At 33.0% G+C, this 11,667-nt stretch overlaps 2 protein-coding genes across 3 annotated transcripts in view; both read left to right on the plus strand.

Moving 5' to 3' along the window:
• Nucleotides 1-4,636: 4,636 nt before the first annotated feature.
• Nucleotides 4,637-11,667, plus strand: part of LOC132162533 (aspartic proteinase 36) — a 24,152-nt gene continuing 17,121 nt past the window's right edge. The window contains exon 1 of one of the 2 annotated variants that reach the window (XM_059572769.1): nucleotides 4,637-5,031. In XM_059572769.1, coding sequence (XP_059428752.1) covers nucleotides 4,787-5,031 — 245 coding nt within the window. In that variant the 5' untranslated portion in view covers nucleotides 4,637-4,786. The remainder of the gene's footprint in view (nucleotides 5,032-11,667) is intronic. The other variant, XM_059572771.1, reaches the window with a different exon arrangement.
• On the plus strand, nucleotides 6,780-11,039 carry LOC132191558 (receptor kinase-like protein Xa21). Its single transcript, XM_059606651.1, has 3 exons — nucleotides 6,780-6,887; nucleotides 7,408-10,258; nucleotides 10,678-11,039. Exons 1-3 carry the CDS (start codon nucleotides 6,780-6,782, stop codon nucleotides 11,037-11,039), a joined length of 3,321 nt encoding a protein of 1,106 aa, XP_059462634.1.

Genomic DNA, 11,667 nt, shown 5'->3' on the forward strand with positions numbered 1-11,667 from the left:
TAATAGTGGCTAATATTAAGAACAACAATAGTTGCTAAGTTTCAAGAATATCAATGTACATGTCAATTTTCCATAATCTAATTTTATATTGGCCTTAGATTCATATGAATATACACTAATGATAAAAATTACACAAATCATGATGCTTAGTCGGCAGACATGCAATTACCTTTTGTTCCTCTTATTTATTGATTACTAATTATTATAAAATATGCTAAAAGAAATATTTATATCAAAGACAATTATATTATGTGCTTCTTGCTCACTACGTTAATATGGAGTAATTTAATCGAATAGGTATAGTGTAGTTTCGAATACAAAATGTATTGGAACGATTGCACTAAAATTGATATATTAAAAAATAAAAAATAAAAAATAAATAAAAAAGCTATCCACGAGTGATGATTAATTTATGTTTAACTTTGACGAAGTAAGTTTATTTTTATTTATGTAAATAATTACTTAAAAAAATAGAACATTGCCCTTATGATAACAAAGGTCAACAGTCCGCTCATAAAAGTATGTATGTGGACTTATTAAAAGTTTTTCATGGCATAATTATAATTCTTCTTTATGAGTTTGGTGTGTATATATATATATATATATATATATATATATATATATACATTTTTTTACAAGAAAAAGTTGAATTACTAACTTGGCCTTCTCTGCAATTGTGAGTGTGGATAGAATATGGTTATGAAGGAAAAGTCTCTATCAAAGGAGATGTTTATAGCTACGGTGTTACATTGTTAGAGATGATCACAAGGAAGAAACCTACTGACAACATGTTTGTAGGAGAATTGACTATGAGGCAATGGATAAATGCATCACTTCCTGATAGAATGATGGAAGTTGTGGATGACGGTTTATTAAGAACAGAAAATGGAAGAGATGTAACTACCATGCAAAGTGTTCTATCATCTATCATGGAATTAGGCTTAAGGTGTTCTGAAGAGTTACCAAATAAAAGAGTCGATATCAAAGATGTGCTTATGAAACTTCAAAAAATTAAACTGACACTTTCTGAAAATAGAAATCAGGATATCTGATATCTTTTATCTAGGTTTTATTTGGTTTGTCTTTTTTCTTTCTTAAAGTACTTTCAAGTGCTGTGTTTTATGTTTGTATGATTTCTCACGTTTAAATAAATAGCCTGGGATTTTCTAACATCTTTCTCTTTACCCTTTTCTCATCTTTTTTTCCTCTTACATTCCTTATTGAGATCATATATCAAATTTACTCAAGGTTTATTCTTTATGCTTCACAGGTACTAAATTAATATAATCTCAAACGCCAAAAAATTAATATGACCAATTTACTGACTTATATATGAACTTAAAAAAATAAAAAAAAAATAAAATAAAGTAAAATAAAATTTAGAGAAGCCTACATCCATATGTTAAAACAAAATCATCATTTATCATAAAAAATTTATATCTTTATCACGCCTTGGTAAGATAAACGGTCCGTTAGCAAGGGTTGAAGAATGGCTGCTATGACTCGATTTAGAACATCAACTACTATAGCTGAAACTTAAACATCTTGATTAAAATAATGCTCCAACAGTGAAGCGTGTGTTCCTTCCGGCAATCACTCCAAATTTAGTCACTCTGTATGGAAGAGTGATCCTTTTGGAAGTAACTAGGGGTGCAAAGGCGGGCGGTTAAAAACCGCCCGCTAACCGCTAACCGCTATAACCGCCAACCGCCTAACCGCCTAACCGTCTAACTGCATTAACCGCTAACCGCCTAACTGCTATAACCGCCTAGCGGTTAGCGGTTAGCGGTTATTGGGTCTACTAACCGTAACCGCTAACCGCTAACCGCCTTTTTATATAATATATTTTTATAATTATAATTATAAAAATATTTATATATATAACATAATCACTTGATCATTAAATCACAATTTTTTTAAAAAATAATTAAATCACAATTTGAGTATTAATATATTATCACTATAATTTATATGATTATATCATATAATCACTTGATCATTAAATCACAATTTTTTAAAAAAAATAATTAAATCACAATTTGAATATTTATATATTATCACTATAATTTATATGATTATATCATATGAGATTGATCATTAAATCATTTGATTATATAATAACAAATTATACATATATAATATGACATAACTCATAAGTATACTAATTCATACTAATACAACAATTAAATATCTAGAGACTTATTTTCAATGTATGTTATAAACTTATAAGTCTATATATGTTATAAGTCTATATAAGTCTACATATGTATATGAATAATATAAATGTATAATATCAATACTTAATCATATGATTCAATGGCAATTCAAATACTTTATTCAAGACTTCAAGTGAATCATATTATTAATGTACAATGATGATATGATTCGTATAATATCAAATTAAGTAATTGACATTGGATTAAACAATGACCAATGTGTTACTTATAAACACAATTTAAATATTAATGTATTATCATTACAATTTTAGTAATTTATATATTATCACTGTAATTGATATGATTATATCACATGATGACTTGATCATTAAATCATATGATTATATAATAATAAATAATGCATATATAATATGACATAACTCATAAGTCATAAGTCTACAAGTTAATCATATGATTCATGTACAATGATAATCACAATTGATTCAATTGAATTAAACAATATATTACTTATAACTACAAGTTTACAATTTAATTAAAGCATTATTAGATACTTTAGGAATTTAGGATTTAGGAGTTTAAACATTACCATTTACCATTAGATATTAAGTTCAATTCAAAGAAAACAGATTATAAGTAAATATGATAAGAATTTAAATAATTAACCGGTTATGATTTAATATTTAAGGAAATTTTTTTAAAGTACAAGTAAATGTAAATTTTGGGTCAAATATTTTTGATTTTTCAATATGGGCACTTTTTATAGCAATTGGGCCCAAGAAGATATTAAAAATACAAGAAAAAAAAATGAGGGTAAAAATAAGCCCAAAAAGCCCTAAAGAAAGCCCCAAAAAGCCCCAAAAAAAGCTTAATTTTAAAAAAGCGGTTAGCGGGCGGTTATCTATTTCGCTAACCGCTAACCGGCGGTTAACCGCTAGGCGGTTAGCGGTTGCGGTTAGTAAAATCTACTAACCGCTAAGGCGGTTACGGTTAGCGGTTATTGCCACTAACCGCTAACCGTAACCGCTTTTGCACCCCTAGAAGTAACTGATTTCTTTAGTAAGTGTCCTATCTATTGGCCAGTTTAGTGTTTTTCTCCCACTCATCAATTAAAAAACTTGAAGTTGCTGGCAAACTAAAATCTTACGAAATCGGCTAATTATATCACCTAAGATTAAGAAGCTTCTACGTTAATTCATGTGCACACAGAAACGAGCTTTGAGCATTCAAAATTAAAGAAGGAGATCATTAAGCTATCAATTTTCAAATATAAAAAAAGGAAAAGTTAATCTTTTGGTACATGGTATCTCAACAAGAAAAGAAAGCTTATTATATTAATTAAACAACTTTTTTATTTGAACAAGTGGAATATTTAAAGGTTTATATATATATATATATATATATATATATACTAAACCCAGACATAAATTCAATTTTCAAATAAGTGAAGGATTATTATAACCATTCCAAAACTAAAAGTAACAAGTAAAGACTAAAGAGGGTAGGTTGGTTTTCCTTTCTTTAATCTGAAACAAGAAAAAAAATAACATTTTGAATTCGAATGTAATAAATAGTAATTTTACATAATATTAATTAGTACTAATTAACGTTTTGAATTCCAACAACGCACCAAATAACATCAAAAGTATTGACTTCAAAAGATTAATGTTTTTTCACTTGGAGAACTAATTGATTGTTGCGGGTAAAACAAATTAACAAGCATACTTTTGAAGAAACGATTTATACCGCGTCATCAAAGTTTTGATAAGTGGTGATTTAATAATTAGGCATTAAAATACTAACTTAAATAATGAAGTTTAATTTTTATTAACTTATACAGATAAATTTATCTATTATTTGACTTACGTGGTCTCCCATCGTTGTCGTTGTCGTCGTCGGTCAAGAAAGGCGTGCTTAGTACACAGTAAATGTACCTTACATTAAGAAGACCCAAGACCATAATATATAGTAAAAAAAAAAAGAAAAAAGGACAAGACATAATAGTCTTGCTATATATATGTGTGTTTTTTTTCTATATTATTATGAAATGACAATTTTCACGGCCCACGACCAATTTAACTGGTATTTTTTTGTTCTCAATTAATTCGAGTTTTTGACCCTCATTTTTCTCTACTTGTGAACATAAAAAATAAAAATAAATAAAAAAATATTGGGTGAAATTGAAACAAACTTATAGAGACAAGTAAAGTTTCTTTTCAATGTTCATACAAGAGGGGAGAGAGGATTCGAACTAGTAATATCTATTTCATGAAGCGTAGTCTACAACCAATTGAACTATCATTTAAAAACTAATCAAGTAAAGTTAACTTAATTAGTAGTAATAATAATTAGCGAAATATATTGGATTAGAAGGACTTCCGTGACTTTGAAGCCCCCCATATACTCACTATAATAATAATATAATCCGAATTTTGCCATTTCTGTTCATCAGCATTCAGCAAGCAACGCTTCTTTCTCTCCGTGTACACTGCGTGTGTGTGTGTCACTGTCTCCCTCCCAAAATTCCCAATGCACAGAAGCAAGCAGTAGCACAAGCACAAGCATTGATCTCTCGCACCTCCTCAAACGCGCGTACAGACAAACCCATCGAAATGCGGGGCTTAGTCCCACTGCTCGCGGCCTGCGCCGCCGTGCTCGTCTCAGTGGTCTACTGCGTCCTTCCGCCCACCCTTCTCCCTCTGGAGAGGGCCTTTCCTTTGACTCGCCGGGTCGAGCTCGACCGCCTCAGAGCACGGGACCGAGCCAGGCACGCCCGATTCTTGCGAGGCGCGGTCAGCGGCGTTGTCGACTTCTCCGTCCAAGGCTCCTCCGATCCCTACTTCGTCGGGTACGATTGGTAAATTTACCGTTCATTCGTGGGTTTTAATTTTCTGTGCTGCTTAGCGTGCTTGCATTGATGGGTTTGTTTCGAATTGGTAAAGTTTTTGGGTCTCTGTTAATCATTGCTGTTCTTCTTTTTCGCGTAAGTATTTACTATTCACTGTATGTATTTCGTTATGTTTTTCGTCTTGGGTATTGTAATGCTCCTTTTGGCTCTTGAGAAAATGGAAAGGAGAAAAAATGAAAAGGAATAAGAAAATTAAAGAAAGAATGAGTCTTGCGGGTCTTCTTGCTGAGTAACGTGTCAAATTTGACATATTACTAAAGTTTTCGAATTTTTTTTTTTTTTTTATTTTTCCAATTTTCAAATTAGTAAGGTGTCAAATTTGTCACGTTACCATTTAGTAAGGTGTCAACTTTGACACGTTACTAAAGTTTTCGAAACTTTTTTTTTTTTTTTTTTTTTTTCAGTTTTCGAATTAGTAACGTGTCAAATTTAACACGTTACCATTTGGTAACATAAGTAAAGTGACACGTTACTAAATAGTAACGTGGCGAAAATTATGAACAGTAAACACGTTACTAATACTGCCTTTTTTTGTAGTGTTCCTGACAAAATAATGGAGATTGTGGATGAGGGTTTAATGAGAGCTGAAAATAGACGAAATGCAATTGTTATGCAAAGTGTTCTTTCATTCATCATGGATTTAAGTTTTTAAAGTGTTCTGAAGAGTTACCAGATGAAAGAGTCGATATCAAAGATGTGCTTACCAAGCTTAAAAAAATCCAATTGAAACTTTTGAAAATAGAAATGAGGGTGTCTGATATATTTTTCCTTGGTTTTATAGGGTCTGTATTTTAATTTCTTACCGTACTTGCAAGTGGTATGCTTCATGTTTGTATGACTCTATTTTAAATAAATGCTTTGGCATTTTCTAACATCTTCCTCCCGATTCATTTCTCATCTTTTTTTCTCCTTACACTTACGAGAACTATGGAATGACGAAAGGATAATTAAAGCAACACTCAAGGCAGGGCATATAAATTCAATTTTCAAATAAGTGAAGGATAATTATAACCATTCAAAAACTAAAACTAAAGAGTAAAGAGGGAAGAGGTTGGTTTTCCTTTCTCTAATCAGAACAAATAAGTGAAGCTTATGCTTTTACCCGAGGCCTGCCTTACAAATTTTTCCTTTCTAAATTCACTAAAACTTTCAGGAGAAAGTAAAAAAAAAATAAAGATTAAAAAAAAATCTCCTACTTAAGTATCATTAAATTATACTTTTCTATCAACTTATATTTTTATTAGAGTATTAGAGCTGACATTCTGAATTCGAACAAGAAATGCCTATATATTCATAAATATTGAAGTATAGAGATTATTATGCACCAAATAACATCAAAAGTGTTGATTTCATAATATTAGAATGTCTAATGATTTTTTACTCGGAGAACTAATTAATTGTTGCGGGTAGAACAGATAAGGCATATTTTCAAAGAAGCAATTTGTTACCAAGCCATCTTATTTGAAATAACAAAAGGATGTTTAAATACTCAAAGTTTGATAAGTGGCGATTTAATAACTATATATTAAAATATTAACTTAAATAATTAAATTTATATTTTTCTATTAACTTAAACACATAACACAGACTACTACTCAAATTCTTCTTGAATACCCAAAATTATTCCAATTTCCGGGCTTAATTAGTCTTTACATTATCTAATTTGCCACCGAAATGCACTGCTGATCAACACGGTGATGCATGGCCCATTCTCTAATCTGTCAAATCTTGCACCATTCTCGACAAATGCTCCAGAAAATGCAACTCCATCTGTAATCCAATTTCTGGGCTTAGGATTTGGGAGGGTAAATTAAACAGTTGTCTACCTTCAATAACACATGCCACCTTCATTTCTTCTTTCTCATCATCCCTCTTCGCAGAATTAGTTGATCACGCGAAGCACGCATGCTTAGACTTCCCAATCACGATTCACAAAGCCAATTGTTGAAGAGGAAAATGCGTGGCTTTAGCCTTCCAACTGACAATGCCACTGTTTAAGAGGGAAAAACCCCACAACTTCAACTCATATCATCATATAGAAGAAGAGTAATTAAAGTCTTGTGCGCACTGCAACAATTTCTCTTGCTGCCACCAACCAACTCACCAAAATTGTGGGCGATAAGATTATTATAACACCATGCTTCACTTCCACTATAAAAGCCCCTCAACAACCGTTCTTATTCCCAGGCCTTCTTCTTTATTCTATCTATTTCTCTCTCTCTGTCTCTCTCTCTTGCTAATACAGTCATGTTGCTAATAATAGAAAGGCCCTCCAATATTCTCCTGCTCTTGGGTTTTCTGTTAATGCAATCATGCATGTTTCAGTTGGCCCAATCTTCCACCAACTTTACCGACCAATCAGCTCTCAATGCCTTCCATTCTAATATTATCTCCGGTCCAAACCAAACTGTCTTGGCTGCTAATTGGTCCACAGCTACAAACTTCTGCAATTGGATTGGGGTCTCATGTAGCCGACGCAGACAAAGAGTCACAGCTTTGAACCTTCGCCTCATGGGTCTTCAGGGCACCATTTCTCCACATATTGGTAACCTCTCTTTCTTGGTTTATCTTAATCTACGCAACAATAGCTTTTTTGGTTCTTTGCCTCATGAGATCAGTCGCCTACATCGCTTGAGAATACTCCAGCTGTCATTCAACCAATTGGAAGGTAGCATCCCTCCAACTTTGCATAATTGCCGGAATCTTCAACGAATACGACTTGCGGGAAACCATCTTACGGGTGCAATTCCATCAACCCTCGCCAACATGTTGTCATTAGAGGCCTTGGATTTGCAAAACAACAGCCTCACAGGTCCATTTCCTCTTGTCATCTTTAACATATCCTCTCTTACCATAATTGCTCTTTCAGAAAATCACATCTCAGGTACTCTTCCAATGGATCTATGTAGCCATTGTCCTAATCTTCGAGGACTTTATCTTTCCTTCAATGAGTTCAGCGGTCAACTCCCTTCACAAATAAACCATTGTAGAGAGCTTGCAGTCTTATCCCTATCATACAATAAATTTGAAGGCAGTATTCCAAAAGGTTTTGGGAGTTCAGAACAGCTTGAAGTGCTAGCTCTTGGAGGTAACAACTTAACCGGTAATATACCTCCTACCATAAGTAACTTGTCGAGGTTATATGCATTTGCAATTGAGGAAAACAACATTAAAGGAAGCATTCCGAGTGATTTATGGCGCCTTTCCAATCTGGGACAATTGCTTTTCCAAGATAATTATCTCACAGGGACAATCCCCCAAAGCCTTTTCAACATGTCCTCTCTACAAATAATCTCCTTGTTTAATAATTCCCTATATGGCAATCTTCCATCAAATTCTGAATTTTCCTGCCCCAGTCTTGAATATCTATATTTTGCTGTCAACAAATTTAGTGGTCTCATCCCATCGTATCTTTCAAATTGTTCCAAGCTCGTCCTATTAGATTTAGGTTCAAACATACTCTCTGGACCAATACCAAAAAGTCTTGGACACTTAAAATACCTTCAAAAGCTTGTTCTAAATGACAATCAGCTAACAGGAGAGCCTAAAGATCAAGAGCTTAATTTCCTTTCATACTTATCTAATTGCAGAGTTTTGGAAGTTCTGTCCATATTCAATAATCCATTGGATATTACTCTTTCGGATTCCATCGGAAACTTTTCAACCACCCTTAAAACCATTTATGCAAACCAATGCCAAATAAAAGGTCGCGTTCCAGTGAGTATAGGTTCTTTAAGAGGCTTGACCTTGCTTGATCTGAGCAATAACAATTTGACTGGAAACATACCATCCACAATTGGAGGATTGGAGGGGTTACAAAGATTATATCTTGGTGGTAATAAAATCAAAGGATCCATTCCAGAAAGCATATGTCAGCTAAAGAACTTAGGCGAGTTAGATCTTTCAAATAACAAAATCTCTGGATCTATCCCAAATTGCATTTCGAACCTCAATATTTTGCAAAGGCTATACCTGCGTTCTAATAGGCTGGAATCACCAATACCATTAAATTTATGGAACCTTGAGAATCTATTGTTTTTGGACCTATCATCCAATTTCCTTGATGGATATTTGTCTCCAAACATGAAAAAATTGGATGCTATTGAACGCATTGATTTATCTCGAAACCAAATTACTGGAAGTATTCCAAGCATCATTGGAGCTTTTGAAAGCCTAGGTTATCTTGATTTGTCAAGGAACTCATTTCAAGGAGAAATTCCACAATCTTTTGGAGACTTGAAAGGATTAGATGTGTTAAACCTCTCATACAATAATCTCTCTGGTGTAATTTCTAATTCTCTTGAGGCACTTTTGCATCTCAAGTATTTTAATGTGTCTTTCAACAAGCTATCCGGAGAGATACCATCTAGCGGGCCTTTTGCAAATTTCACAACTAAATCATTTTTAGGAAACAAAGCACTTTGTGGGAATCCAATTTTTGGAGTTTTACCTTGTCCAAGTCTGAGCTCCAAAGGATCAAAGGTGAAACAGAGTCTGCTCAAATATTTTCTTGCTACCATTGCTTCAATTATACTCTGTCTAGCATTGGTCTATATGTTGAGAAGACACCGAGAAAGTAAAATACAGCTTCCAAGTTTATTTAATACATTGTCTTTATCAAAGCATAGAATGGTATCATATCAAGAGCTTTGCCAAGGGACAAACAACTTTTGTGAAAGCAACTTGCTTGGAGCTGGAGGTTTTGGTTCTGTGTACAAAGGTGTGTTGCTTGACGGGACTGTTGTTGCTATTAAAGTTCTAAATTTGCAATTGGCCGATGCTTTCAAAAGTTTTGATGCAGAATGCAAGGTCTTACGGATAATCCGACATAGGAATCTTGTTAAAGTCATAAGTACATGCTCCAACCCTGAGTTTAGAGCTTTAGTACTACAATACATGTCGAACGGTAGCCTTGAAAGGTGGTTATACTCTTATAACTACTGCTTGAATCTTCTTCAAAGAGTAAACATTATGGTTGATGTTGCATCGGCGTTGGACTATCTCCACCACTGTCTATCAGAATCTGTGGTTCACTGCGATTTGAAGCCTACCAATATCCTTCTAGATGAGGACATGGTTGCACATGTGGGTGACTTTGGCATTGCAAAGATTTTGATCGAAAACAAAGATGCTACACAAACCAAAACTCTTGGTACACTTGGCTATATTGCTCCAGGTACATGAATTCACCTCTACTTATTTTATTGGTATGAGAGTAACTATCTAAAAATGTCTAATATCATGAACAACAATAGTTGCTAGTTTCAAGAATACAAATGTAAATGGAAATTTTTGATGATTCAATTTTATATAGGCTTCATATTCATACGTTTATATTTGAATATGCACTACCAATAACTACACAAAATATGATTACATATTTATTCCTCTTATGAATCGATTGCTAATTATTCTAAAATACTTTAAAAAAAAATATTTCTATCAAGGACAATCACGTTATATGCTTCTTGCTCACTAGCTTAATATGAAGTCATTCTAGATGAGTACAACCAATCCATATTTAGATGAGCTTTTTTATATATATAATTGAATAACTAACTTAAAGACTTTTTGTACAATTGCGAGTGTGGATAGAGTATGGTTTTGAAGGAAAAGTCTCCATCAAAGGCGATGTTTATAGCTACGGTATAACATTGTTGGAGATGATCACAAAGAAGAAACCTACCGACAACATGTTTGAAGGAGAATTGACTATGAGGCAATGGATAAATGCATCACTTCCTGATAGAATGATGGAAGTTGTGGATGACAGTTTATTGAGAACAGAAAATGGAAGAGATGTAACTACCATGCAAAGTGTTCTATCATCCATCATGGAATTAGGCTTAAGGTGTTCTGAAGAGTTACCAAATGAAAGAGTCGATATCAAAGATGTGCTTGTGAAACTTCAAAAAATTAAACTGGCACTTTCTGAAAACAAAAATCGGGGTATCTGATACCTTTTATCTAGGTTTTATTTGGTTTGTCCTTTTTATTTCTTAAAGTACTTTCAAGTAGTGTGTTTTATGTTTGTATGGCTTCTCACGTTTAAATAAATGGCCTGGGATTTTCTAACATCTTTCTCTTTACCCTTTTCTCATCTTTTTTTCTTCTTACATTTCTTATTGAGATCATATATTAAATTTACTCAAGGTTTATTCTTTATGCTTCACAGGTACTAAATTAATATAATCTCAAACGCCAAAAAATTAATATGACCAATTTACTGACTTATATATGTACATATATATATGAACTTAAAAAAAATAAAAAATAAAATAAAAAATAGAGAAGCCTACATCCATATGTTAAAACAAAATCATCATTTATCATAAAAAAAAAAAATTATATCTTTATCACGCCTTGGTAAGATAAACAGTCCGTTAGCAAAGGTTGAAGAATGGCTGCTATGACTCGATTTAGAACATCAACTACTGTAGCCGAAACTTAAACAACTTGATTAAAAGAATGCTCCAACAGTGAAGTGTGTTCCATCTGGCAATCGCTCCAAATTTAGTCACTCTTTAAGGAAGAGTGATCCTTTGGGAAGTAACTGATGTCTTTAACAAGTTTCCTATCTATTGG

This window comes from Corylus avellana, chromosome ca9 (assembly GCF_901000735.1).
Source record: "Corylus avellana chromosome ca9, CavTom2PMs-1.0".
NCBI lineage: Eukaryota > Viridiplantae > Streptophyta > Magnoliopsida > Fagales > Betulaceae > Corylus > Corylus avellana.

What these genes read in the sequence shown, in the direction of transcription:
- LOC132191558 (XM_059606651.1), top strand. Translation starts at nt 6,780, where the DNA reads ATGCATGGCCCATTCTCTAATCTGTCAAATCTTGCACCATTCTCGACA. An exon ending in TGGGCTTAGGATTTGGGAGG is followed by an intron (nt 6,888 to 7,407) that starts GTAAATTAAACA and finishes TGCATGTTTCAG; the next exon opens with TTGGCCCAATCTTCCACCAA. An exon ending in ACTTGGCTATATTGCTCCAG is followed by an intron (nt 10,259 to 10,677) that starts GTACATGAATTC and finishes GAGTGTGGATAG; the next exon opens with AGTATGGTTTTGAAGGAAAA.